Below are 27506 nucleotides of genomic sequence, written 5' to 3'. Positions count from 1 at the left end.
AAAAAAAAAAAAAAAAAAGAGAAAAGGAGGGAGCATTTTACTTTTCACTTCATGTACATTTAACTCTTTTTTAAGACAACTATTTTATATAACTTTTATAACCAAACAAATATGTAAAGAACTGAAAATCCCCATTCTCTCTTCTCCAAGTTTAAAACACCGTTTTTTTTTTTTTTTTTTAATACTTGGTAAGGAAAGGTGAAAGGCAAAGCAAGCAGAGAGGATGAATTAGAGAAAACTATCCCCATCGGCTCTTCCCACAAAAATGCAAAGAAAAAAAAGAAAAAACATCTGACCACGTTGACATGTGGATTACAGCAATAGTTTTTGGTCTACTTCCTGTAGATAGTCTCCAAATGAATTCTCTAATTCCCTAGACCACTCCCCGCTCTGAAAATAATACTGTACTTTGTAAGGTAAACCCAGTGAACAAAGAATATTTTCACCCTGGGCATTAGGAAAGTATGTATAGCAAAATGGAAGCTTCTATACACCCCCACATCTGTGTTCACAGTCACAGATTTTACTTAACAGAACCCATCCACAGGGTATTAGCTGCATAGCCAGCACAGATATTTACTGGGGCCAAGATTTCAAAGACCAGGCAGAGAAGACGTTAATTTGTAGAGTACAAAAGAGCACACAAAAAATACTTTTGCTTTTTAACACTGTGTGAGGGCTCAATAAGAATTAAAAGTGCTTAGAATCACTGCTATCAAGAGTCAATTTTAGCCGGATGCAGTGGCTCATGTCTGTAATCCCAGCACTTTGGGAGGCCAATGAGGGAGGACTGCTTGAGCCCAGAGTTCGAGACCAGCCTGGGCAACATGGCGAAGCCCCATCTTGGCAAACAAATACGAAAATTAGCTGGGTGTGGTGGCATGGGCCTGTAGTCCCAGCTACTCAGAAAGATGAGGTGGGAGGATCACCTAAGCCTGGGAGGTTGAGGCTGCAGTGAGCTGTGATCTTACCACTGTATTCCAACCTGGGTTGACAGAGCGAGACCCTGTCTCATAGAAGAAAAAAAAAAGAATCTAGTAAGGTCACATTCAAGAAAAGGGGAAGCACCAACAGTTAATCAAGTAACCACTGGGTATAAAATCATACTTAAACTAATTTTACCACCAAAAAAACCTCCTAACCTAGCTAGAGCTAATATATTTGCTATTTTCACAGTATCTAAGTTTTGCCCTAGAGAAAGATTTCTGAGTCTTTTAAAAAGACCAAATGGATTTCCTTAATAGTCATAGAAAACTTTCACCTTTCAGATCTTTAATATTCTTGTTAGTACTAACTTTCATTGTAAAAGTTCCTTTTATATTCAAATATGGTGCTCCACACACAGTGAATGTGCAGTAAGTACCTGTTAACTAGAAAGAGTATTTAATACATTGAGAGAAAAGATGTAATATATTAAATAGTTTTCGGTTTGTCTTTACAAATCCTTTAAGCATTTTACCTGCCTTCTTAACAGCTAAGACATGGGATTTTTATCTGTTGTACAGTAGGAATAAAAGATATTTTCTTTTGTTTTGAAATGGAGTCTTGTTCTATAGCTCAGGCTGGAGTACAATGGCTTGATCTCGGCTCACCATAACCTCCGCCTCCCGGGTTCAAGTGATTCTCCTGCTTCAGCCACCTGAGTAGCTGGGATTACAGGCACCCACCACTGCACCTGGCTAATTTTTGTATTTTTAGTAGAGACGGGATTTTGTCATGTTGGCTAGGCTGGTTTCGAACTCCTGACCTCAGGTGATCTGCCTGCCTCAGGTCTTCCAAAGTGCTGGGATTACAGGGGTGAGCCACTACACCTGGCCAAGATGTTTTCTTAAATTAATATTTTTCTAAAATATTGTATAGCTCTTAGGTAATACTCTTAAATCTTTTCCATATAGATACCTAATTAGTCCATACCAGGGCTCCGAAAATACTTTATTTTATTTAGGCCGTACCCATATGTTACATGGAGACAAGAAAGCAGAGTCTAAAATACTATACTTTGGCTAAAAAATATATGTTGAAATCCTGAAGTAATTATATGGATTATTCATCCTCTAAAAGAAAACAAGTCTTCCATAGCCAAATCATTCTGTATGTAAAATTATGTAAAATTTGTAAAAATTTGTAAAAATTTGGGGCAAGGCATGGTGGCTCACACCTGTAACCCCAGCACTTTGGGAGGCCAAAGCAGGAGGATTGCTTGAGACCAGGAGCTTGTGGCCAGGAGTTTGAGACCAGCCTGGGCAACACAGTAAAATTTTGTCTCTATATTTTAAAAAAAAAGTTAAAAATTAAAAAATACATAAAAATGTCACTAGACTCGAACGGGCGCAGTGGCTCACGCCTGTAATCCCAGCACTTTGGGAGGCCAAAGCGGGCGGATCACTAGGTCAGGAGATGGAAAACATCCCGGCTAACACGGAGAAACCCCATCTCTACTGAAAACACAAAAAATGAGCTGGCAGGTGCCTGTAGTCCCAGCTACTAGAGAGGCTGAGGCAGGAGAATGGCGTGAACCTGAGAGGCGGAGCTTGCAGTGAGCCAAGATTGCGCCACTGCACTCTAGCCTAAGCAACAGAGCGAGATTCCGTCTCAAAAAAAAAAAAAGTCTCTAGACCCTTCACCAGAACATTTTAGTAAATTTTTGCTAAATCCAAAGCTACCTACAGACTGCCTAGATTTTTTCAGTTTCAGTCTCACTACATATAAGATTACAGGGACAGTTCTTTCATTTACGGTTCCATCAAACTAGATTTTTTAAAGAGATACATCTTCTTTGCATTTTCTGAAGAGCACATTTGGATATGTTAAGACCTGTACTAACCAAGAAACTGTCAAAACTGCTTTTGATTGGCATGGGAATTTAGACTCCATGCCTTCTTTCTGCAGGTTTGGTGAGAGGGCTGGTGGAATGGAGTGCTTCTTGCATAACCATCCCACAATATGGAAGGATGCTCACTGTGTATCTAATAAAGACAGATGCATGTGAGGTCTTTTAATTCAATTTCTCTTCTCCAAGGGAGCTTTGTTTTAGCAAATAGCAGTAATTCTCCACATCAGTGTAACTGCTTTCCAAAATTAACAGATGTTTCCTGTACATTCTGGAAGCCTGGTCAGTGGGACACTGGTTTACTCAAAATGCAGCTGGATTCTGACTTCACACAAGCAAAAGCAATGTTTAACCTGACCACTGTTTGCTCAGATGTGACTACTTAATTTGTGCCAGGTATCTCCTGGGGCCAAGGATACAAAGGTGTTGTAATCTCTCACAATATTTATTCTTACATACTTGTCCCTGGTTATCTGTGGGTGATTGGTTTCAGGACCCCCCACAGAGACCAAACTCCATGGATGCTCAAGTCCCTTACATAAAATGGTATGGTACTTGCATATAAACTACATATATCGTCCTGTATACTTTATTATTATTATTATTTTGAGACAGAGTTTCGTTCTTGCTGCCCAGGCTGGAGTGCAATGGCACGGTCTCAGCTTACTGCCACCTCCACCTCCAGGTTTAAGCAATTCTCCTGTCTCAGCCTCCCAAGTAGCTGGGATTACAGGTGCCCACCACCACACCTGGCTAATTTTTTTGTATTTTTAGTACAGATGCGGTTTCACCATATTGGCCAGGTTGGTCTTGAACTCCTGACCTCAAGTGATCCACCTCCCAAAGTGCTAGGATTACAGGCATGAGCCACCACGCCCGGCTCCTCCTGTATACTGCAAATCACTGTTAGACTACTTATAACCACCTAATATAAATGCCATGCAAATAGTTGTTATATTATTTAGGGAATAATGACAAGAAGTAAAAATCTAAAAGTCTGTACATGTTCAATACAGATGCAACCATCCATTTCCCCCAAAATTTTTTCAGTAAGCAGTTGAGTGAATCCATGGGTGTGCAACTGATAAATACAAAGAGCAGAATGTATATGTATTTTTTCAGGGGGGAAGCAGAGGGAGGTTAACAAAGTGTTATGATAAAACGATGAGTTGGTGCTGTGCAATAGTAGAAGACCAAGGAAAGGAGTCCACTGTACTGTTTGATATGTAGTTAAAATCAATATAGTAAATGTTAGCTATTTTTATTATACCATCAACAGGATATGCCAGGCAATATGCTAGAGAAGGGAGTGGAGGTACAATGTACAAAAATTCACTTCCTCATTCATTCTTTCAATAAATATTTACTAAGCTCCTACTATGTGTCAGGCACTGTTCTGGGCACTGAGGACAAGGCAGTGTAACAAAATTTAGGATACCCCATCCATGCAGACTGTATTCTAGTAGTAGAGACACATAAGCAAACAAGTAGATAGTATACTGACAAGAAGAGGAAGTGTTAGGAAGAACGAGATGAGTGGATGGAGAGCAACGGGGTAGATTGGGAGGGGAGTGTATTTTGTTACCTTTCCTACATTGGAAGAGGAGGATTTCCACAAAAGGTAGCATGTGAATTAGGTCTAGAAAGATGAAAAAGTCTCTGTCCGGGAAAAGGGTGTTTTAGGTAGTGGAACAAGGCCATGAGAGAAGAGCATGTTTTGGAATGTAGAATGTGGTCAGTTTTGTGTTGATGGGCAATAAGATGATCAGACTGGGAAGGCAGACTGCCATAATGTGATATTACTGCACACCGTCAGCACTGCTAAAATAAAACACAGTGACAACCACCAAGTGCTGGCGAGGTGTGCAGACACTGGATCACTCGCTGGTAGGAAAGCAAAATGGTACAGCTACTCTGGAAAACAGTTTAGCAGCTTCTTATAAAACTAAAGTGTAATTCCCACACAACTCCCAATTGCACTTTTGGGCATTTATTCCAGAGAAATGAAAATATATTCACACAAAAACCTGAATATGAATGTTCATGACAGATTTATTTGTAAAAGCCAAATGGTGGAAATGGCCCAGATGTCCTTTAACTGAAATACTATTAATACTTAACTTTAAAAAAGAAAAAGCTCTTGGCATACACAAGTTGGATGGTTCTACAGAAAATCATGCGGAATTTCTTTTTCTTTTTCTTTTTTTTTGAGGTGGAGTTTCACTTTTGTCACCCAGGCTGGAGTGCAATGGCATGATCTCAATTTACTGTAACCTCTGCCTCCCAGGTTCAAGTAATTCTCCTGCCTCAGCCTCCTGAGTAGCTGGAATTACAGGCACCCACCACCATGCCTGGTTAATTATTCTTCTTTTTTTTTTTTTTTTTTTGAGATGGTGTCTCGCTCTGTTGCCCAGGCTGGAGTGCAGTGGTATGCTCTTGGCTCACTGCAACCTCGGCCTCCTGGGTTCAAGCAATTCTCCTGCCTCAGCCTCCCAAGTAGCTGGGACTATAAGCATGCACCACCATACCCAGCTAATTTTTGTATTTTTAGTAGAGACAGGGTTTCACCATGTTGGCCAGGCAGGTCTCAAACTCTGGAACCCAGGTGATCTGCCTGTCTTAGCCTCCCAAAGTGTTGGGATTACAGGCATGAGCCACCGTGCCCAGCCCATGCTGAATTTTTTTAAAATGCCAATTCCAAAAGGCTACATGCTATATGATTCTATATTTTTATTATTTTATTTTACATTTTATTTTCTACTTATTATTTTATATTTTATTTTTATTTTTTTGGAGACAGGGTCTCACTCTGTCACCCACGCTAGAATGCAGTAGTGTGATTACAGCTCACTGAAGCCTTGACCTCCTGGGTTCAAGTGATCTTCCTGCCTCAGACTCCCAAGTAGCTAGGACTACAGGCATGTATCATCATACGTTTTTAAATTTTTGTAGAGATGGAGTCTCACCAAGTTGCCCAGGTTGGTTTTGAACTCCTGGGCTCAAACGATATTCCTTCCTTGGCCTCCCAAAGTGCTGGGGTTACAGGCGTGAGCCACTGCGCCTGGCTGTGATTCCATTTTAGATAACTTTTTTTTTTTTTTTTTGAGATGGAGTTTCGCTCTTGTTGCCCAGGCTGGAGTGTAGTGGCGTGATCTCAGCTCACTGTAACCTCCGCCTCCCAGGTTCAAGCGATTCTCCTGCCTCAACCTCCTGAGTAGCTGAGATTACAGGCATGTCCTACCACGCCTGGCTAATTTTATATTTTTAGTAGAGATGGAGTTTCTCCATGTTGGTCAGGCTGGTCTTGAACTCCCTACCTCAGGTGATCTGCCCACCTCAGCCTCCCAAAGTGCTGGGATTACAGGCCTGGTGCACCACGCCTGGCCTTATATAAATTTTTTAAACAACAAAAATATCTGAAATAGTTGCCAGGGGTTGAAGGGAAGAGGTAGGAGGGGGGTGGGTGTGGGTATAAAAGGACAAGAGGGGTCCTGGTGGTGATGGAACGGTGAAGATGGAGATGTAGACCTACACATCTAATAAAATAATATAGAAATAAATACACAAGTGAGTACAAGTAAAACTGGGGAAATCGAAAGCTCGGTGTGGATTCTGTCAATGTTAATATGCCAGTTGTGATTCTTTACTACAGTTCTACAAAATGTTACCATTAAGGGAAACTAGCTGAAGAATACTAGTTTCTCTCTGTACTGTTTCTTTGCTACATGTGAATCTACAGTAATACCGATAAACATTTCAACTAAAAACAGTAATAAACCAGATTGCAAATTCCTTGTGTGTAGGAACTATCCTTAATTTCTATGCTGTTTTTTCACTTCTACTTCCAAATATTAAGAGCAGCCTCAGATAAGGACATAATCGGAGGTAATTTATTTGTTTGCTGGTTTTCCTGAGGGGACATGAAGTTTACTGACTTCTATAAAAGTAAAATCTATATTTTGCTATAAATTCTATATTTAAAATGCCATATAAATTCATAAAATCTAACAATCCAAATCTCTCTGAGGCACCTGATTAGCTACAAGGGACTAAAATCACCTGACAACATCCCCTCTAGCAGGTAAAATGTCACTAAGTTTACATGAGAATCAGAGACCTCTGCAGTCAACTGTCATTAGGTAGGAATCTCAGCCAAAGAATACTGGCAGATTGAGGCCACAGGACTTCACCAGGCTCTATAACAAAAGCCTTCAGAGCAGCATCATACCACTATCCCTTGTCCATCCTCTGTTTTGTTTTAGCATAAAACACAGGGAAAGGCAGGAAACGAGTGATGTAAAGCAGTGAAATGGACATGTATCTACACCTGTAGACTAAAAACTGAAAGCCTATACTTATATTCCCTTTGATAACGAAACGTCCTGGCAACCAGGCCAACTGTGTAGCTATTTGTGGGTAGACTTTAATTTAAATGAATTTGAGGGGAAAAAATCACAAATTCATTAAAAAGTCAGAATTATAGGATATTTTAAATAAAATGCAGTTAGAAAGGGCCGGGCATGGTGGCTCACGCCTGTAATCCCAGCACTTTGGGAGGCAGAGGCAGGCAGACTACCTGAGGTCAGGAGTTCGAGACCAACCTGGCCAACATGGCCAAACCCCGTTTCTACCAAATACACAATAAATAGGCAGGCGTGGTGGTACACATATGTAATCAGCTACTTGGGAGGATGAAGCAGGACAATCGCTTCAACCCGGGAGGTGGAGGTTGCAGTGAGCCTGAGATCATGCTGCTGCACTCTAGTCTGTGTGACACAGCGAGACTGTCTCAAAAAAAAACCCCAAAAAAACCAGTTTGAGTAATTTCATATATTTTTTTAATCTACCTTTAACAGCCAAGTACAGTTTTTTAAAATCAGTTTGGCTCTGCAGAAGCCTGTTACATAATTAGTACAGTAACAGCACGTTGTGCATAGAAGGAAGTTATTATTTATTTATTTAGAAACAGGGCCTCGCTATGTTGCCCAGGCTGGTCTTGAACTCCTGGACTCAAGTGATTCTCCCACCATGGCCTCCCAAAGTGCTGGGATTACAGGCACTCACCACGATGCCCAGCTAATTTTTTGTATTTTTAGTAGAGACGGGGTTTCACTATGTTGGCCAGGCTGGCCTCAAACTCCTGACCTCGTGATCCGCCCACCTTAGCCTCCCAAAGCGCTGGGATTACAGGCGTGAGCCACTGCACCTGGCCAGAATGAATTTAAACATGCTTTCTATACTATGATTGCGGCATTTATTCACTTAAGAAAAACCAAGTTCAGTTCAGCATAGACAGTATTAATAAACATGCCAATTTTTTTCTTTTTTTTTTTTTGAAACAGGGTCTTGCTCTGTCATCCAGGCTGCAGTGCAGTGGTGCAATCTACGCTCACTGCAACCTCTCCCTCCCAGACTCGGGTGATCTTCCCACCGCAGCCTCCCAAGTAGTTGGGACTACAGGTACATGCCACCATGCCTGGCTAATTTTTAAATTTTTTGTAGAGACAGGGTAGGGTCTCACTATATTGCCTAGGCTGGTCTCAAACTCCTGCCTCAATCCAAGTGATCCTCCTGCCTCAGCCTCCCAAAGTGCTGGGATTACAGGCATAAGCTACCATACCCAGCCAGATGACAAATTAAAAAGTCACAAAGAGGCATCTCAATCCGTTTTACCTTGGAAGTAGATTCAGCAAGCCTTTTGGGAAGACAGGGTCAGTGACTATAACCTGTGTCAGTAGTTCTAGTAATGCTAGCAGTGGTTTCCCTAAGAACTTCTCTCAACTTATAGCCAGACCGAACACGCTCCATCATCCAGTATCCAGGTCATACACCCTCTCACAATTCAAAATGCTCAGGCCGGGCGCGGCGGCTCATGCCTATAATCCCAGCACTTTGGGAGGCCGAAGTGGGTGGATCACTTGACGTCAGGAGTTTGAGACCAAGCTAGCCAACATGGTAAAACTCTGTCTCTACTAAAAATATAAAAATTAGCCTGCTGTGACGGTGCGCACCTGTAATCCCAGCTACTCAGAAGGCTGAGGCAGAAGAGTCGCTCGAACCTGGAAGGTAGAGGTTGAAGTGACATCATGCCACTGCACTACAGCCTGGGCAACAGAGCAAGACTCTAAAAAATAAAAACAAACAAACAAAAAGAACCCCAAAAGGCTCCAGAAAGCCTTCCTCCTCTAAGAAATCTTCAACTAATTAGAGGGAACATATCACCTGCATCTTTTGGGGGAAATATACCCCTACCATTCATTTAAATCTATTTTTTCCTTAAGTTAATAAGGGCATTATCTTATTATAAAAAGTATTTTAGCCTTACAAAATATTTACTTTGGGGACCCATAAATAACAATTATTAAATAAAAGTGCTTTAGATGTCAGAATGTACTTCACAGAGAGAACAAAATGAGGAACAGGGATAACAGGTTTAAAAAAGCAACTCTCACGTAAATCAGTGGGGAAATATGAGACATGCATAATCCTTTCCATGCAATTAACATCCACATGTAACTAGTAAATGACAGGAACCATATTTAACTTGCTTTGAATAGCAACCACCACCCACCGGACTAAATGCAAATATGACGTAATGAATTCAGTTTTCAACCTTTGCAACACCTATTACCTAACCATAAAAGCTTTCCAATCAACAAGCTCTTCTTGCGTGAAAAATCTGGGGTCTCTAAAAATGTCCATTAATTTCTATTTATACCACTGCAGGTGTCTCTGTGTTTTCCCTCTAAATAGTGAACAAATTAAGGACAGAAATATTTTGTCCATTGTGGTCCCTTGGGTAGAAGATTCACAGACCTCTACCAATATTACTAATAAAAAATAAAATAATAGTGAAACCATGGCTCACAGCAAAGCACAACATCAACATGTTCTGATTAAATGTCAGTATGCCTCAGGATCAGAAAACTTAGTTCCATACTTCAGTTTATCTACACATTAGCTCTGTGCCCTTGAGCAAGTTGTTTAACCTCATTAAGGCTTAGTCTCCTCATCTGTAAAAGAAAACAATAATATCTATCTTAAAGGATAAAAGGCACGAAATGATACATGCAAGAGCTCCTAGCATAATGGTCGCATGTCGGAAATCTTGAGTAAATTCAAGCCATTACTTTTTTTTTTTCTCTTTTTTGAGACAGAGTCTCGCTGTGTCGCCCAGGCTGGAGTGCAGTGGCGCAATCTTGGCTCACTGCAAGCTCCGCCTCCCGGGTTCATGCCCTTTTCCTGCCTCAGCCTCCCCAGTAGCTGGGACTATAGGCGCCCACCACCACGCCCGTCTAATTTTTTGTATTTTTACTAGAGACGGGGTTTCACCATGTTAGCCAGGATGGTCTCGATCTCCTACCTCGTGATCCACCCACCTCGGCCTCCCAAAGTGCTGGGGTTACAGACATGAGCCACCGCGCCCATCCACGATTACTATTAAGCCTAAAATTCATGCTATTTATGTGAACGGCACTTCCAATCCTTCATCTTCTCTGGTTTATAGACTTTTGGTGAGGTGGAGAAAAAACTGGATTGATGGGGAGTCAGTTTGGGGGAGGAAAGTTTTGTTAACATGTATTAGCAGCATCAGATTATTTGTTTGCTGAAAGTTTCTGCCTTGTTTGAATATTCACCTTGCTGAAATCACCATTTTAAAAATAGCCATATAATTCTGTGTTCATATGCATCTGTGTGTGGGGCCTCCTTCCTGATAGCAGTAACAATACTGTTATAAAAGGAGAAAAAAGGGCAATGATGCAAGTAAACCTGAACCTTTGTGCAACAACTAAGATCACTTTCGTCTTCTAAATTTTGCTCACTTTCTCTACAATGCTTCCACCCTAGCATTAGAAGCTCCAGGCTGGAGCTTTGGTTTTGGAATTTCCCATTGCTGTGGTGTGGGCAAAGTCAACAAGTCTTTCTGGGCTTTGGTTGCATCAGTGAGTGAAGACAGTAGACTGCATGATTTATAATCATTCCTTTAGTTCTAAACTTTAATGATTCTAAGACTACATTTAACCTAAAATCATTAACAGACATATTTTAATTTCTAAGTTTTTTCAAACCACTTGATTATTAAAAAAAAAAAAAAAAAATCCTTATTTACTTTTTTCTTACCCCCAGACTTCTAAAAGACTAAGATTTCAGAAACTTTCGTTATCAAGCAAATCATACCTGGACTTGTAAATGATTTAATTATCTATCCCTGCCTTTCTCCCCAGTAAGAAGGGCAGTAGAGATGGACTGTGCTTTATCTGCATGTTTTAGAGGCGCTATGGAAAGAAAATTAAGTAATGGAAAAGCTCCCCCCCGCCTTTTTTTTTTGTTGAGATGGAGTCTTGCTCTTTTGCCCAGGCTGGCTCAATCTTAGCTCACTGCAGCCTCTGTTTCCCATGTTCAAGCAATTCTCCTGCCTCAGCCTCCTGAGTAGCTGGGACTACAGGCACGTGCCACAACACCCGGCTAATTTTTGTATTTTTAGTAGAGACGGGGTTTCACCACGTTGGCCAGGCTAGTCTCTAACTCCTGATCTCAAGAGATCTGCCCGCCTGAGCCTCTCAAAATTCTGGGATTACAAAAAGCTACACTTCTACATTGAAATCTCTCTCTACTTGAGACTGTGGGATACATCAAAAAACCAAAAGAAAGTTAGGGAAGGCAGGGATAAGCTACAAATTATTCCTTCTTTATACATTTTGTTGACTTTGTTGGACTTAAAATTACAGTTGGCAAACAACTCAAAAAATCAGAACTGCTTTTCAGATATAAAACAAGACAAAACAGGCTATTCTAAGTTTATTAAAAACCATATCTACTCTTTAACTTCTAATGTTTCATACGATACTAACATATGCCGAAGTATGTCAACTGTTACAAATGTTATCAAGAAAAACTGACTTCAAAAAATAAATGATCTAAGTAAAACATGAAGTCTTCGACTGAATCCACAGGAGCTAAAAGAACAAGCAGTTACACCATTTCAAACATAAAAAGCCTAAATGTGTTTGTTTTCCTTTTATTTTATGGAAACATTAGGGGAAACTGGTTTTCTTTGTTCAGTGTTTATTATTTCACCTTTCCTGCATCAGAAACCAAAATACTTTGATAAATGGGAGAGTCTGGTAAACAGACCCTTGAAGATGAGGGCTCAGAACCACTAACCATCGCATTTCCATCACTGTTCATTTTTCATGAAATCACTTAAACACCATAACTCAATTCCTTTGCATATAAAAGGGTAACATAGCAACCTTACGCCCATTCATGCTTATAAGGAACCAAAAGAGGACCTATAATAAATGCAAATAAGAAGGGCTGAGAAACCTGGGAAAGAAAACTGAAAGAAGATAGCTGTTCTTCCCAGAAATACAATCATCATGTTTACTCCACTGATAGTCTATTTGGCCACTCCTATTTTTATTGCTCCAATGGTAGATTATCTCTGCCTGCTGTCAAAACTACTTACAAATACAGTTTTTTTTTTCTCCAGAGATCCACAAACACAATTACCAGAAGCAGGCTAAACCACCAAAGTAGTTTTTCCATACCACCCAGAAGAAACGAGGCAGTTCCATTCCTGAACTTAAGACACTCAGCATTAAAAAAAGGCCAGCACTTCTTTGTAGCTACCCACACCCAAATGTGCTATAACACGAACTGTTCTTTGTACCTAATATAGTTTCAAGAAAGTATTAAAATAAACAGGCTGATATAAACATGTCTAGTCTGCTTTTTTTTTTTTTTTTTTTAATCCAAAGGGCTTCCCTGAAGACCAAATTTATCTATGCGATTCCAGGAATAGATAATGAATTATTTAAAATGTCTAGAAGAACATAAAAGCTATCAAATGTAATATACAAGCACAGGCATTACTTAATGAATCTGTGAAATATGAACATACTCATTCCCTTCCATAAAGACACAAGCCCAGATTTGGAATTCCCCTGAACCACCTGGAAGATGAGGGAGATAAAGTTCATCTCCACCTCTTCATCCTGTTCCCTTCCCCCTTGCTATTTCCCTCCTCAACACACTAATCTTTCCCTTCTTGAAGGCACCATCATGCAAGAATCACAAAAGTCATTTATTTAACTACACTGCTGTTTTATTACTGTCACAGTGTCATTTCCTATTACTTTCTATCACATTTTTCATATATTAGAAGCTAAATATGTTCTTGCGGGCGGGCTGGGAAAGTCACTCGCACTCAGTTATGACTACTGCAAAAATGCATTCTGATTTCCAAACACCCTACTGCTAGGTTTCATCCATTCACTGACTGCAGGATGATTGTCTGATTACCTATATATATCAGGTCATTACAAGAAGTGCAAATGCTTAGGAGAACATAGTGGGCCCTCCTTTTCACCCTCACCACTTCTGCCCTTCCCAAAAGATTTACACTGGGGACTTTTCTCTAGGACCTAGGTCAGAAATTCACTTTACAAAGCAATGTTTGTCTCACTGATCCAACTAACTCAAATTTTATAAAACAAAATAATCATATCCTTGGCTAAATTTAAGATTTTAGATTTTATTATTCAAGAACTTGATGAAAACACGGCAATGGAAAACTAGTTAGCTCTAAAAATAATAATGCAACCTTTTATTCTCCCAAAGTATGCAAATTTCAGCTATCTCAAAAAAATGTTTTACTAAGCAAGACAGAAACACACACACACACACACACACACACACACACACACACATTCTTCTTCTTCCATACATTTTTGTAGTCTATATTTTTTTCTTCTATCTCTGACTAAAAATATGCCTCTAAAAGTGTAGAGTGACAATCTACCATACAAAAGCATACACATGGGCTGGTCGTGGTGATTCATACCTGTAATCCCAACACTTTGGGAGGCCAAGGTGGGCTGATCACTTGAGGTCAGGAGTTCAAGACCAGCCTGGCCAACATGGTGAAACCCCATCTCTATTAAAAGTACGAAATAATTAGCTGGGCATAGTGGCAGTGTCTGTAATCCCAGCTACTCAGGAGTCTGAGGCAGGAGAATCTCTTGAACCCAGGAGGCGGAGGCTGCAATGAGCCAAGATAGCCCCACTGCACACCAGCCTGGGTGACAGAGTAAGACTTCATTTTCCAAAAAAAAAAGCATATAGATAAAATATCATTTATCTGCTTTGGCAGGAAATGAGACCAAAGTAATACAGCTGGACAAAACACTGCAATTTAATTCCTAATATTAATACTCTTCATAATACTTATTCCTAATTCCTTTAAAAAAATTTTTTTTGTTTCTTTTTTTTTTTATTTCCATATAGGGTCTCACCATGTTGCCCAGGCTGGTCTCGAACTCCTGGGCTCGAGCAACCCTCCTGCCTCAGCCTCCCGAAGTGCTGACATTACAGGCATAAGCCACCACGCCTGGCCCCTAATTCCTTATTAAAAGGAAAAAAGAAGAGCTTTATTGCCAAGAAAGAAAACCCAATGCTTCTGCTGCAATTTCAAATGCAGGGTAAGTATGCAAACAAACAGATTTGCCAGAACTGTGTGGCTACGATTCTAACACAAGAAATACAAAGTTAAAGAGGCATACAGATTTTTTATATTTCCTGAGCTGTCTCTGAAAATAACTTACAGGAAAGGGCTGCTGTTGATTATCAGTACCAACCCCCACCCTCTAACTGTGCATAATCTTATCTATGCTAGGACAACATGGAAATGTTCATAGGCTGTTAGAGTATACTCTAAGCCTTACATTGAAATCCAACAATACCACGAGGTGGTAAATGTAACCAGAGAGAGGTCTTCTAGACCAGGTCTCCTGATTTACAATGAAAATCCCGTAACAGGACTTGTAATGTCATTCAGCAGCTCTTCAAGACCAGTCTCAAATTTAAAATGGGGAGAAACAAAAACCTAGTATTTTCTTTCATCAGAGATGAGAGTATATTGATTCATTTAAAAGAAATAATTTTGAAGTTCAATCTACTTTGAAATCCGGTGCTTGAAGAAGACCAAAAGATAAATCCAAACCTGTCAAATGACGGGCACTTCTGGGAAAGGTTTCAAGGGACAACAATCCACATTTCTGATTCCACTTCCTCTCTTCTCAGTCCCAGTTTGCAATCTGGCTCCTTCTCCAACAGCACCGCTAAAACTGTTCTTACCAACATTAAAAAAAAAACCTCCTAAACACCAGATTGAATCATGCCCACTTAAAAAAGACTCGGTTCAAGTGTTGCCATGTAGGTGATGTTTTCTTTAATACCCTATTCAGAAACAACCAAGAAAAAGACAACTAATTAGTAAAACCGTGTATTATAAACTTCTGTCACCTCACTGGGCAGAAGCTCCTTGGGAGTAGGATCACTTTTCACCTTTGAAAGTACAATGCTTGACATATGGTCGGTATCTGTGAAATAAATAAATCGAGGGTTTGCTAGGTTGCCTAGGAAAACCCAATTATCATACTTTTTCTTTGAAATGTTTATAATAAGAACAAACTGAAACAACAAAGGAAAAACTTGGAATGTTTCCAGGGAAATTTTTCTTTATAGAATCAAGAAATCTGCCTTAATTTCAAAGAGAAAATTCCAACATTTGGACACGATTATTTTGCTGATTTGTCTATAACCCTTTAATAAGGGTTACAGACAAAGGCTCAAAGGCTCAAATTTCAGGAACTTCTCTCTGAACATCAAACTTCTTAAATAAAAATAGTAGTAAATGGGTACCCATCACGTGAGTATCAATAAGATAGAAAGATCCTTTGCCTGCTGGCTGTTTTACATTTAGTATATCTGAAACATTTCAAGGAAGATGTCTCAACTATAACCCCAAAATGTCAGAACAATCCAGAGTGGCTCCCAGTTGCACTATCAACAAAACTGCCTCTGAGAACCCAGAGCGGTGACTAAATGATGACCTATGTGGAACACCTAAAGCTATGGTTTCTTCAGCCCTGGGAACTTCCCTTCCAGTCTCCTTCATCTTCAGCTTTGGCTGTTCGTCCTTTCTCCTCTGGGGTTTCCCAGTGCCAATCCTTACGCCCCCATCCAGTCTCCTCCTCCGGTTTCTTCTACTCACTTTGCCAGGCATCAGAAACTCAAATTAGCCAAATGATGCAGTTAGCAAAGGAGAATGGGGAGGGAAAGAAGGAAGGGATTGGAATAAGGAGAAAAGGAGGTAAAGAAGCTCACTCCCTACTAATTCCCAGCCACTACCCCACCCTTCCCCCTTATCACTCCTTATCGGTCTTCCACACAGCTCACCCAGCCCCCAGTTTCCTCATTCTTCTTTAGTCATCTCATCCTTCCCACAAACCCTGGGGCCTCAGGCCTTCTGAGATCCCAGGTGCTTAACCCCACCCCGGCTACCGCCTCAGCCCCAGCTTGCATCACAGGGACACACGTGCATGCACGCGCGCACACACACCCACACACAGTCAGAGAGAATTCACCTCCCTTGGGCTGGGGTAGGGAGAGGAGTGGAGGGGAAGATAGGACAGTAATGGTTAACACAACCAGGGAACTAAACTGAGGACTTTACCACCATTTCAAAACTGTTTCTTTGGGAAATACACTCTGAGTTCCAAATTGTCATAAACTTTTAGAACACAGTCCTATTAGGAATTGGGGACTGCCTACAATTCCTTCCTGATAAATTGTAAACATGTTGTTATAAATTTGTAAATGTTGGCTAGGCATGGTGGCTCATGCCTATAATTTCAGTACTTTGGGAGGCTGAGGCAGGAGGATCTCTTGAGACCAGGAGTTCGAGACCAGCCTGGGCAACAAGGTGAAACCCCATCTCTACAAAAAATACAAAAAGTAGATGGGCGTGGTGACACATGCCTGTGGTCCCAGCTACCTGGGAGGCTGAGATGGGAAGATCACTTAACCCCAGGAGATCAAGGCTACAGTGAGCAGTGATAGTGCCACTGTACTCCAGCCTGGGCAACAGAGCATGACCCTGTCTCAAAAAAAAAAAAAGTAAATGGTAAGCACTGGACTTACGAAACATCCATATTCTAAAGAAAGCAACCCTATGGGCTATACCAAGCTTGTCAAAAATCTGTTTACTAACCAGAATTTGGTTTGTCACATGTGTAGACTCTATAAAATTCATGATTCAGTGAATTAGAGCCCTGACCCAGACTTTCTTCCCTGAAGGTTGAGAAACTGAGACACCCTTATCATGACCCCAGCAGAAAAATCTTAAGCAGAGTTCATTTGCATTTTTTCTTATCATTTTAGAACCCCAGTCAACGTACTGGATTTTGAATTAATTATTCTAAGGCACAGGTCTGTATTTTCAACAGCCAGATTACCAAACAGGACCCTTTGAGCTCACCTGAAATGTATGCCTCACTGTTCATTTATTTGATCTCAGGGTGTCAAGGTGTCCTCCTCAGGAAGGCTTGAATTTCCTTTCTCCTCTATTCAATGTTGTTTACAAGAGGAACAACCTCCCAGGCAATACTGTGATTCTGACCCTATGACTCAGGGCTTTTGATTCCTCTGGCACATTTTAGTAGTCTCAAGCCTGTTGCAGGCTCCCTGCTCCAGGCCTAAACAAAAGTCTCCTTGGAAAGCGAAATTCAAAAGCAGAGTTCACCCAGCCTTTACCAGGCTGCCCTACTTGAAGGCCTGTAACCTGTCCAAAGCCGCCCTTGGTTTCCTGTGGCCTCCAGAAAGAACTCTCCTTATGCTACTGGCTGGCTGCGTGCATTAACCCCTTCTTACCAGCTTCCACCCAGTCAAGCAGCAGAGCCCTAACAACCTAAGAAGCATACCAGATAAAAAACAAGTTCCAGGATTGGCAGAGATAATGGTAAGCTCTTAGGGTTTAAACCTGATGGCCAACAGAAAACACACCCCAATGGCCAAACCTCCAATTTCAAGAAAAAATTGTACTCATTCACAAATAAAGTGACTCAAAAAGAAAAAAATTTATCTTAGGCAAGGATATAGTATATTGTGAAGAAGTCAATCAAACTTATTACACACAAAACAAATATGGAAAAGCATGTTAAAAAAAAAAAGATACTACCAATAAAATGGTTCTACAGAGAAAAGCAATCCTGAAAACAGACAATTTGAAATATTTATGCCAAGAACCAGGAATGGTGGCTCGTTCCTGTAATCCCAGCACTTTGGGAGGCTGGAATGGGAGGATTACTTCAGCACAGGAGTTCAAGACCAGCCTGGGCAATACAGGGAGATCCTAGCTCTACAAAAAATAAAAAATAAAAATTGGCTGGGTGTGGTGGTATGCACCTGTGGTCCCAGCTACTTGGGAGGCTGAAGGGGGTTGGGTATCACCTGAGCCCAGGAGTTCCAGGCTGCAGTAACCGTGACTGTACCACTGTACTCTACTCTGGGAGACAGAGTGGGACCCTCTCTCCAAAGAGAAAAAAAAAAATGAAAAATAAGTATTTATGTCAAGGAAGGAGCTTTTAGCCTAGGTACTAATATTTAGGAAGCAGAAATATGAAAACCGAATGCAGCTGGCTGTGAGAAAAATTAGGCAAGCGAGGAAACTAGCCTTTTTTAGGCAAAAGGAGGAAGGGCAGGAAAGACTGACTACAAGTAAAGAAAAATGCTATGAGAATATCTGACAGTTAAAGGAACTTAAAATAATTTACTTTACTTGGTACGCTGACTTGCTCGACAATTTTACTTATTCAATTCACCTAACAATGCTTCCTTTTTTTTTTTTTTGGAGCCTCCATGATATGCTTTGGCTGTGTCCCCACCCAAATTTCATCTTGAATTGTAGTCCCCATAATCCCTACGTGTCATGGGAAGGACTCAGTGGGAGGTAACTGAATCATGGGGGCGGTTTCCCCTAAGCTGCTGTTCTCGAGATGGTGAGTGAGTTCTCACAAGATCTGATGGTTCTATAACGGGCTTTTCAATCTTTCGTTCTGCTCTTCTCCTTGCTGTCCCCATGTAAAGAAGCACATGTTTGCTTCCCTTTCCGCCATGACCATAAGTTTCCTGAGGCCTCCCCAGCCACGCTGAACTGTGAATCAATTAAACCTCTTTCCTTTATAAATTACCCAGTCTTGGGTATGTTTTTATTAGCAGCGTGAGAACGGACAAATACCTCCCACTATATGTCAAGTATTTTCTACAAAAGTCACATTTTAAGACTTGAATTTCAAAGACCTGAAGTTAGCGGACTAAGAATAATCTAGAGATTTCCAAAAGGGTCCATGTGCTTTTTTGTTAAACACAAATATTAGAAATACAATGGAAAAGCTCCCTATGCGACTACGGAGAGAGAAGGGAGAAGGAAGCCGCTGCAGTGGTTGCTCCCTTGGCCTATTTTCATTCATTCTCCTTAGACCCAATCAACATCTACTGATTCTACTAGGCCTCTTCCTTGGCTTTATCCAAGACAAAGAGATGACTAGAACTCTTCATGGAGCTTAAAACCAAATACAGAACATCAGACATGCCGATAAATAGTTATACATTAAGACAGCCTGAGATGAAAGGATATCACAACATAACTGGGTGGTCACAATAGGAAGTAAACACTTCTGACTAGGTAATTGTAGAAGCTTCATGAAGCCAAAGACTGAGGGGCTGGATCATCAAGTATGGGCACGATTTTAATAAGAGGGATGGAGTAGGTATTCCACAGGTAGGAAGTACACATACAAAAGTGAGAAATAGGCCCAGTGCAGTGACTCATGCCTAGAATCCCAACACTTTGGGAGGCAAAGGCAGGAACACTGCTTGACCCCAGGAGTTCAAGACCAGCCTGGGCATGATGGCAAAACGCTGTCTCTACAAAAAATACAAAAATTATTCAGGCATGGTAGCATGCACCTATAGTTCCAGCTACTCAAGGAGGCTGAGATGGGAGGACTGCTTGAGCCTGGGGGGTCGAGGCTGCAGTGAGCCATGATCATACCACTGCACTCCAGCTTGGGTGACAGAGTAAGACCCCATCTCAAAAAATAATAATAATTAAATTAAATTATTTTAAAAGTGAGAAATAAAGAGTAGTTACATGTTTCCTGCATTTTTCCTATATCCACTGGAGGTCACCAATTAGGCATCAACAGGTAAAACGACCAATCTTCAAAAAGTGGTGAACTTCTAAAAATTTGGAGGTTTCACCCGATAAGGGCACCACATGTAAACGCCTGCATATTTCAGTAACTTCAGATTTCTTACACCTACCAAATAAATGTCATTGAATTGGCCAATTTCCTGCTATGACTTCTGAGCTGGTGCCTGGAGGCCCAGGACCTCTCTGTTCCACGCCTTCCTTGTAGCACCTACATTGCCACTGGTTCAAATTCTTTGAATCGGCTACTAAAATAAATTGACTACTTCAAGCTTGTATTTGCAAATATCCATTCCAACTGTATGCTGAAAGGAGGGTGCACTTGAGAATAATTTAATACACATTTTCTAAACTATTCCTTCAACCACGTGTTTTTTACCCCTGCATTTCTAACTCACCAGGCTGTTGAAGGTTAATTGCAATGATGCATGCAAAAGTGTCTGCCTGGCACCTGTTACCTGGAATGCTGATGTCTAGGTCCAAGTTGCAGCTGGCCATCTGGAGCTTCATACGGCTCTTCTACCTCATACACATTTGCATCTGTGTCCTCCATGCTGCTGGAATTCTGCCATTCCAACTCTCGAGTTTTCTGTATAGCCATAATAAACGGCAAGTTTTCATACTCTGGTATTTCCTCATAATGGCGTATATTTTCATACTCCGGTGCACAGAGGCTTGTAACAGACTTGTAAGGTGCCTGAGATGATGACTCCCGGGAGAGCATTTGGTCATCCAAAGACTCAGCTCTCAGACCATTAGCTGCACTGGTCTGGCCCCGGGACTTCTTCCTCTTCTTTTGAGATTCCAGGCTATAGTTTTCTGTGGAATATGCCTTGATGGGCTTACTTCTCTTCTCCTCTCCTACCAACAAGCCTTGCCAATCACTTTCAATCCCCTTCTGTTCCCCACTGGAGAGGTGGCCTGTGGTGGTATCTCCGAGTTGGCTACTCTTGGACCAAAATTTTTGAAAGTCACTCTTCATGAAACAGATGGACAGTTTCATGTTGAGCAACTTTTTAAAAGAGTTTTTCTTTGTAGAGTCTTTGCAAGGCTTAGTGCACTTTTCCACATCCACAGCAGATAACGATTTTGCTCTAGGCTTGGTTAGGGCTGTTGAAGGCTCACTGTTTGACGATAAGGTGACAGACTTTAAGGATTCTGGGTTCCCTGAAAAGGGTAAAATAGGATGAGGTAACTTCCACACTGGCTTTTCTGAAGCCCGTTTAGGCATATCAAAGGAGGATGACACACCACCGTTTTGGGCACACAAATGCTGAAGGTGGTTTCTTTCTAGGCCCTTCTCTGAACTTTTTTCTTCACCTGAAGGATAAGAACTTTTTTCCACAAGCTCCTCGGAGGCGGCCTTTTTAAGCACTCCTGTAGCTGGCAAGCTGTGTCTCTGAGGTTTTTTGGGGACAATTCGTAGGGAATTTTCCTCTTTTATAACAGATTCCTTTTGCATCTGAGGGGCAGAAATTCCCAGGTTTCTCTCAGATTGCAAATGTTCATTGCAAGTTAATTTGAGCTGCTTAGGCAGGCTCATAGATAGAGTACTACATCTTATAAAACCGGTCCCTTCGTCCACAGCAAGCGACATACTAGAACCATCTACAGTTGTGCTGTCAGAACCCAAATTAGAGTCTGTATCAAAAGAAGGTGCCATCTTTTCAAAGGAAGATGTTTCATGACACATGACTTTCTGTGAATTGACTAAGTCCTGTGCGTCACTGTTGGATTCCACATTCAATTCACTTTTATTTCCCAGCTTCACTTTATCCACCTGTTCCTGCTTACACAAAACATTCTGATGAAGAACACTGATTTTATTCATTTTCAAACTATTTTCAGTAAGACAGGAAGAGCTACTGTCTGAATTCCCTGGTTCTTCAGTGCTTTCACTAGGAGTATCTACACACTTCTGGCGTAACAGACGAGCAGTTCGTGTCTTTCTGGGCTTGGGAGTTGGAAATTTTGGGGTATATGGTAGTAAATGAATTTCTAAGGGACCAAGGTCTTTGACTATTGATTTCTTACTAACTTCATCTGAAGATATAAAAGTACTCCTTTTCCCATTTTCCAGAGCCTCTAGCTCAGATGACTGAAAGCAATTATTGCTTTTTTCACTGTCATCCTGGCAAGTTTCAAAATTTTCACATTCATCACTAGGAAGCTGTAAGTGGCAACTGTGATGATCAGGAACTTTTTCAAAGGTGGATAGGGAAGGTGACAAATCTGTAAACTCAATTCTGAATTGTCCATCTGAATTACAGCCACCATTCATTTCTGGGCTGTCTGTGGACCTGTGCTTCTGTGCAGATATAAAAGGTGGCATTTGGTGTATTAAGGCATCTTTGAGCTTCTCTTCTAAAATGCTTGCCTTTAAAACAACCCCACCCTGGTTGTTGGCTTTTTCGCCATACAAATCACATTTACTCCTAGTTTGTATAGTCAAAGTCTCATCAATTTTACTGTTTTCTAAATTTTCATTCATTTCCAGGGGCTCTAAAACAAGTTGCTTTACACACAAATTCTCTCTATGGCCCATCTTATGGATACACTCAGAACTGCAGGAACACATTGGTGAAATATAATCACTGCTCTGACGGCCTTCATATTTACAATTAAAGTTGTCAGTGCTTTCAGCTAATTCCTGTTTATGCCCTTCCAGGTTCAACATGATTTTCCTTGATGGCGACTGCCCAATGTCTCGAACAGGTGAGCTCTTTAGGACTTTTGGTTTTGGGGCTATTGCTGGTTTCATTTTCTTTGTTGACTGTGGAACACTAGAAATCACAATGTCGGGTTTAGGTGCAATAGGAGGTGGAGTTGGCTTATTATTTGCCACAACAAACTTGGGCTTGGGGGCCACTGGTGGCTTCTTCATCTCTAGAAAGGAAAAAATAATAATTTGATGTCAAAACAACCAAAGCACAAAATGATACATGATTAAATTTGATAGTATTTTTTACTTTTACCAATATGACCTTGCCTTTTACTGAGTATGTTACGCTATATAGTATCAATATTACTCCTGAAAATTCCTTAAATTGTCCTTCAATTCCATACATAGCTTTGGTTCTATTGTACATTTTAAAATAAATCCAATATGGTTTGTTTCTCCAACTTTGGAACTGGTTACCATATCTTTCTTTTTTTTCTCTTCTTTTTTTTTTGAGACGGAGTCTGGCACTCTGTTGCCCAGGCTGGAGAGCAGGGGCGCCATCTCGGCTCACTGCAACCTCTGCCTCCCGTGTTCAAGTGATTCTCCTGCCTCAGCCTCCTGAGTGGCTGGGATTACAAGTGTGCACCACCACATCCGGCTAAGTTTTGTATTTTTAGTAGAGACAGGGTTTCACCATGTTGATCAGGCTGGTCTCAAACTCCTGACCTCGTGATCCACCCACTTGGCCTCCCAAAGTGCTGGGATTATAGACATGAGCCACAGCGCCCAGCCCATCATATCTTTCATTGACAATAAACGAAATAATTGACTTCAGTTTGGGACCCACATAGTTCTTCAATTCATTTGCCAAGTGCTGAAAGTTGAATTTGCCTCAGTTAAATGTAGGATGCAACTCTTTAAACTTCTCACGTGAATAAGCAGTAGTAGTCTTCTATCTCAAGGATAATATAATTGAGTTGCATAAATGCCTTTTATCAATGATCTGTCTACCTCAATAGATAGAACCCCAAAACAATCTTTAAAAAGGAAGACAGAAATCAGAAATTTTCTAAACTTAAAAACTGAAAATTAATTCTTTGGTATTATTTAAGGCTCATAATAAACCTGGTATTTCTTTCTGCAAGAGTAATTGGCTGAGAATTTTCATTATATTCCTTCACAGAGCTCTATTCTTTAAAAAGTCACATGTCTAGGCCCTACCCCAGAGTGAACCAGTTAGAGTTTCTAGGGACATCTGTACATCTTTTAAGTTCCACAGGTGATTATGTTGTTTATTCCTCATTAACATCCACTGTTCTAGTACATTTAAAAGATAACCACAATTTCTAGTGTAGCAATTCTTCCTCAACATTATATATAAGGTTTTTAACTAACACCTATTATACAATGCTGCATCGGTACAGATCTGCTCCCATACTATAGGAACTTAATAAAAGCTTTACACAAAAGACCTATAATGTGAAAAGATAAATAAAGCCTGTATATCTGTAAGTTCCTTTACGTTCTTCCACCTTCACTGTCATATTATTGACCATATTTCCCCAAGGAGACATGAGATAAAAACTATTTTATCTTTTATGTTTATATTTGTTCCTTTGACAGGATCTAACACTTAATAAAACTTTAATTTACTGAAAAAACTTTTCAAAATATCTGCTGCAAAGGACTGCTGGACATTGTTTAATTACTTGACTAGACAGGAGCTCTGATATTTCATTTGGTGATGATTCCCTTTTGAACAAAGGAAATTAGTCACAACACTTGGTAAGCTATTACACGGAACCGAGTTTTTTTAAAAAAAGAGGAGTAGGGTGCTCTACTTCCTTTTACCAACCAAGGAAGAATTCCCTAAATCTCTACTTCTGTGTGTGCAATAAAGATTATATGATGATACATGTCTGCTCACTCAATTTCTAGGTATAATGTCATCATCAATAAAAAAAGAATTATTTTCAAAATAATACAAATTCCTATACTACATAATTTCAGGTAACCGCTCAATAAGCATAGTTAATTTTGTCTGAGTTTTTTTTAGGCAGAAAATAACTGAAAAACCCTTCAAATCCTAGTGAGAAATCTAGCTGCAAATGTCTATTAAATTAAACCCTCCATTTATTAAGTCAAGTCTTAAGAGAAAGTATGAATGCCTTAGGTCTCTTCCCAACTGACCATCTTACTCAATAAAAACTGACAGATTGTCAAGTTGATTTCATTTCTGAAACCATTATCAAAACATCCTACCTCTGGATTTTAAAAGAATTTTTTAAAATTAGTTTTGACAGCCTGGCACAGTGGCTCATGCCTGTAATCCCAGCACCTTGGGAGGCCAAGGTGGGAGGATTGCTTGAGCTCAGGAATTGGAGACCAGCCTGGGCAACACAGTAAAACCCCGTCACCATGGAAAAACAAAAAAATAGTTTCGTAAAATAAAGAGTTCTTGAGATTGGCTGTACAATGTGAATGTACTTAACACTTCTGAACTATACATTTAAAAATGAGTAAGATGGTAAATTTATCTTATGTGCTATTTTACCACAGTTGGAAGAAAACTGCATCCCATCAAATTAATCTTTTACTTTCTAAATCTTAGAACCTTGTCAGAAACTTCAGGGTCATTTAAATATCATTTTATAAAAATCTCTGGTACCAATTTTACTCTTTTTAAAAAATGTGTTTTGTACACAAATCTGCTTCCAAGAGATATAAATTCCTGTTCTAGTGTCACAGAAATTCAGTTAAGTACGTATGAGCTGGAGTTGATTCCCAATAAATATAGCAAAGCCCTATCATGTACATAAAGCCCTCAACGCCTACTCACTGAATTCAATTAATAACTGTGAACTTGGGCTTGCCACTGTTAGTTAACTGTGTATTGAAGGAAGTCAAAGACATAACTCAGGGAGCTGGCTAACCTAACTGTGGGCCTTGTGCAGATCTGGCTGCCTCACTTTCCTTCCTTATAAATGGGGGAGTTCAACAGGCCTCTAAAGCCCATAGGAATCTGAGATGATAACTTCTGAAATACTCATTTCAGGAGAACCTTACGTACTGTGGCCTCTTTCTCCTGCGTGGATGTTTTTTCAGTGCACCTTTGTCTGTGTTCAGCATAAGACGCAAGCTCCAGAAGGGCAGGCACTTTGTCTCATCCACTGATGTATCCCAGTGCTAACAACAGGGCCTGGGAATAATCACAGCTGCCACATATACATACTCTTTAATATGTCTCCGTAACAGAAAATGTCTTCTCTAAAAATAATCACATTCAAAAATGTACATCCATTTTAATGTAGAATAATATTTTGAAAAGTTAGCAGGAATCAATTTCAACAGGATTATGGAATAATTCCTTAATTATTAATAGCAACAAGTGTCCAACTAAGTCACTGGTATAGCCATATCCAAAATGCTTCATTATTTTTTTTTTCATGGCTCTATTTTGGAAGAAACACAACTCAAAAAATAATAAGCCATTATATTATGGTATGCTCCAAAGTCAAACTCTTGAAATAAGTGCATGACGTTTGGCAACAAATCTAGCACCTTTGGATCTTAATACTGTATCAACAGTCAGACCCAAAGCTTCTTAGAGCAAAGCAGCAAATCTTTTATTTACACAGCTGTTTGGCTCCAGGGAAATATAAGGTAAGAAAGTAAAGCACTAGTACCATTTTACTATTACAAACATATTCGTCATCTGTTACACACAGATGGCTGTGGTTCACGTGTACACTCTCTGGCTACTGGACCAGTCAAAATGCAAAGCACAGACAATGAGATAGTGACCTGTACATGTTCAAAAGGACACAAAATATACACCGACATATACCTATAATTCTCTCTCCTTTTTTCTTTCTTTCTTTTTTTTTTTTTTTTGAGACAGAGTCTTGCTCTGTCACCCCGGCTAGAGTGCAGTGGCTCAATCTCTGCTCACCACAACCTCTGCCTCCCAGGCTCAAGCAATTTTCATCTCAGCCTCCCGAGTAGCTGGGACTACAGGCGCATCCCACCACATCTGGCTAATTTTTGTATTTTTAGTAGAGACAGGGATTTGCCATGTTGGCCAGGCTGGTCTCAAACTCCTGCCTGCCTTGGCCTCCCAAAGTGATGGGATTACAGGCGTGAGCCACCGCGCTCAGCCTTTCCTTTTTCATATACAGCTTAAAATAATTCTGAAATATCCACCAAGGGCAGATTCTTTTATAGATGCAGAAAAACAAAGCAAGCTTTTCTGCTGGATATATATAACCTAGATGTTCTACAACATTCCTTTTATTTTCTTAAACCAACCCTTCCAAATACCACAGATTAGATTCAAAAGCAAAAATCCCCTCCCTTAACTTCAAATAACCTTCCTAAACGTTTCAATGAATTTGACCATTGTTCCCCAAAAGCACCATAATCAGCTTGTAAGAACTATGTATACATATAAGAATGGGTAGAAATAAAACCCCAGTTCTCTTCCATATTCCCCATCTAGACACCAGAAATAATTATAATAAATCCAACAGATGGGTGAGCAAAAAAGTAGTTGATGCTTCTCAGCCAGCCATGCTAAAAACCAACCAACTCTGCCTGACACAGGAAGTGTCCCACTTTAAACACCACAAAAATTTCTGTGGATTTATTTAATTGTAAACTTGATAAAATACAAAAATAGCTTGCATTATTTTAGGATAATTCAAATGCAAGAATCATGAACTTCCAGTCTGGGCCCTAGAAATTGGGTTTACATAAATGTCAAATTACATGCTTCTGTGCCTGTTCCTTATAAACTGTTAAGACTGGAATTGAAAACTGATACATATAAGATACGGTTATTTTAAATACATTTGACACCTCCAAAAAGGAAAGAACTAAAACTGGCTGGAAGGATTTAAAATTTCCAACTACTTTTAATTTAAATCACTTTCTTTTTCTTTTTTTTTTTTTTTTTTTTT

General features: G+C 40.2%; 1 protein-coding gene across 1 annotated transcript in view; it reads right to left on the bottom strand.

The window, feature by feature from the left end:
* FGD6 (FYVE, RhoGEF and PH domain containing 6) overlaps positions 1-27506 on the bottom strand; it is a 144308-nt gene that overhangs the window by 114705 nt on the left and 2097 nt on the right. The window contains exon 2 of the mRNA XM_017861741.1: positions 20345-22772. Within this exon, the coding sequence (XP_017717230.1) occupies positions 20345-22772 (2428 nt within the window). The remainder of the gene's footprint in view (positions 1-20344; positions 22773-27506) is intronic.

The sequence above is a fragment of the Rhinopithecus bieti genome, unplaced genomic scaffold (genome assembly GCF_001698545.2).
Source record: "Rhinopithecus bieti isolate Rb0 unplaced genomic scaffold, ASM169854v2 scaffold_61298, whole genome shotgun sequence".
Lineage (NCBI taxonomy): Eukaryota > Metazoa > Chordata > Mammalia > Primates > Cercopithecidae > Rhinopithecus > Rhinopithecus bieti.
This window is presented reverse-complemented; position numbering and strand designations above follow the sequence as displayed.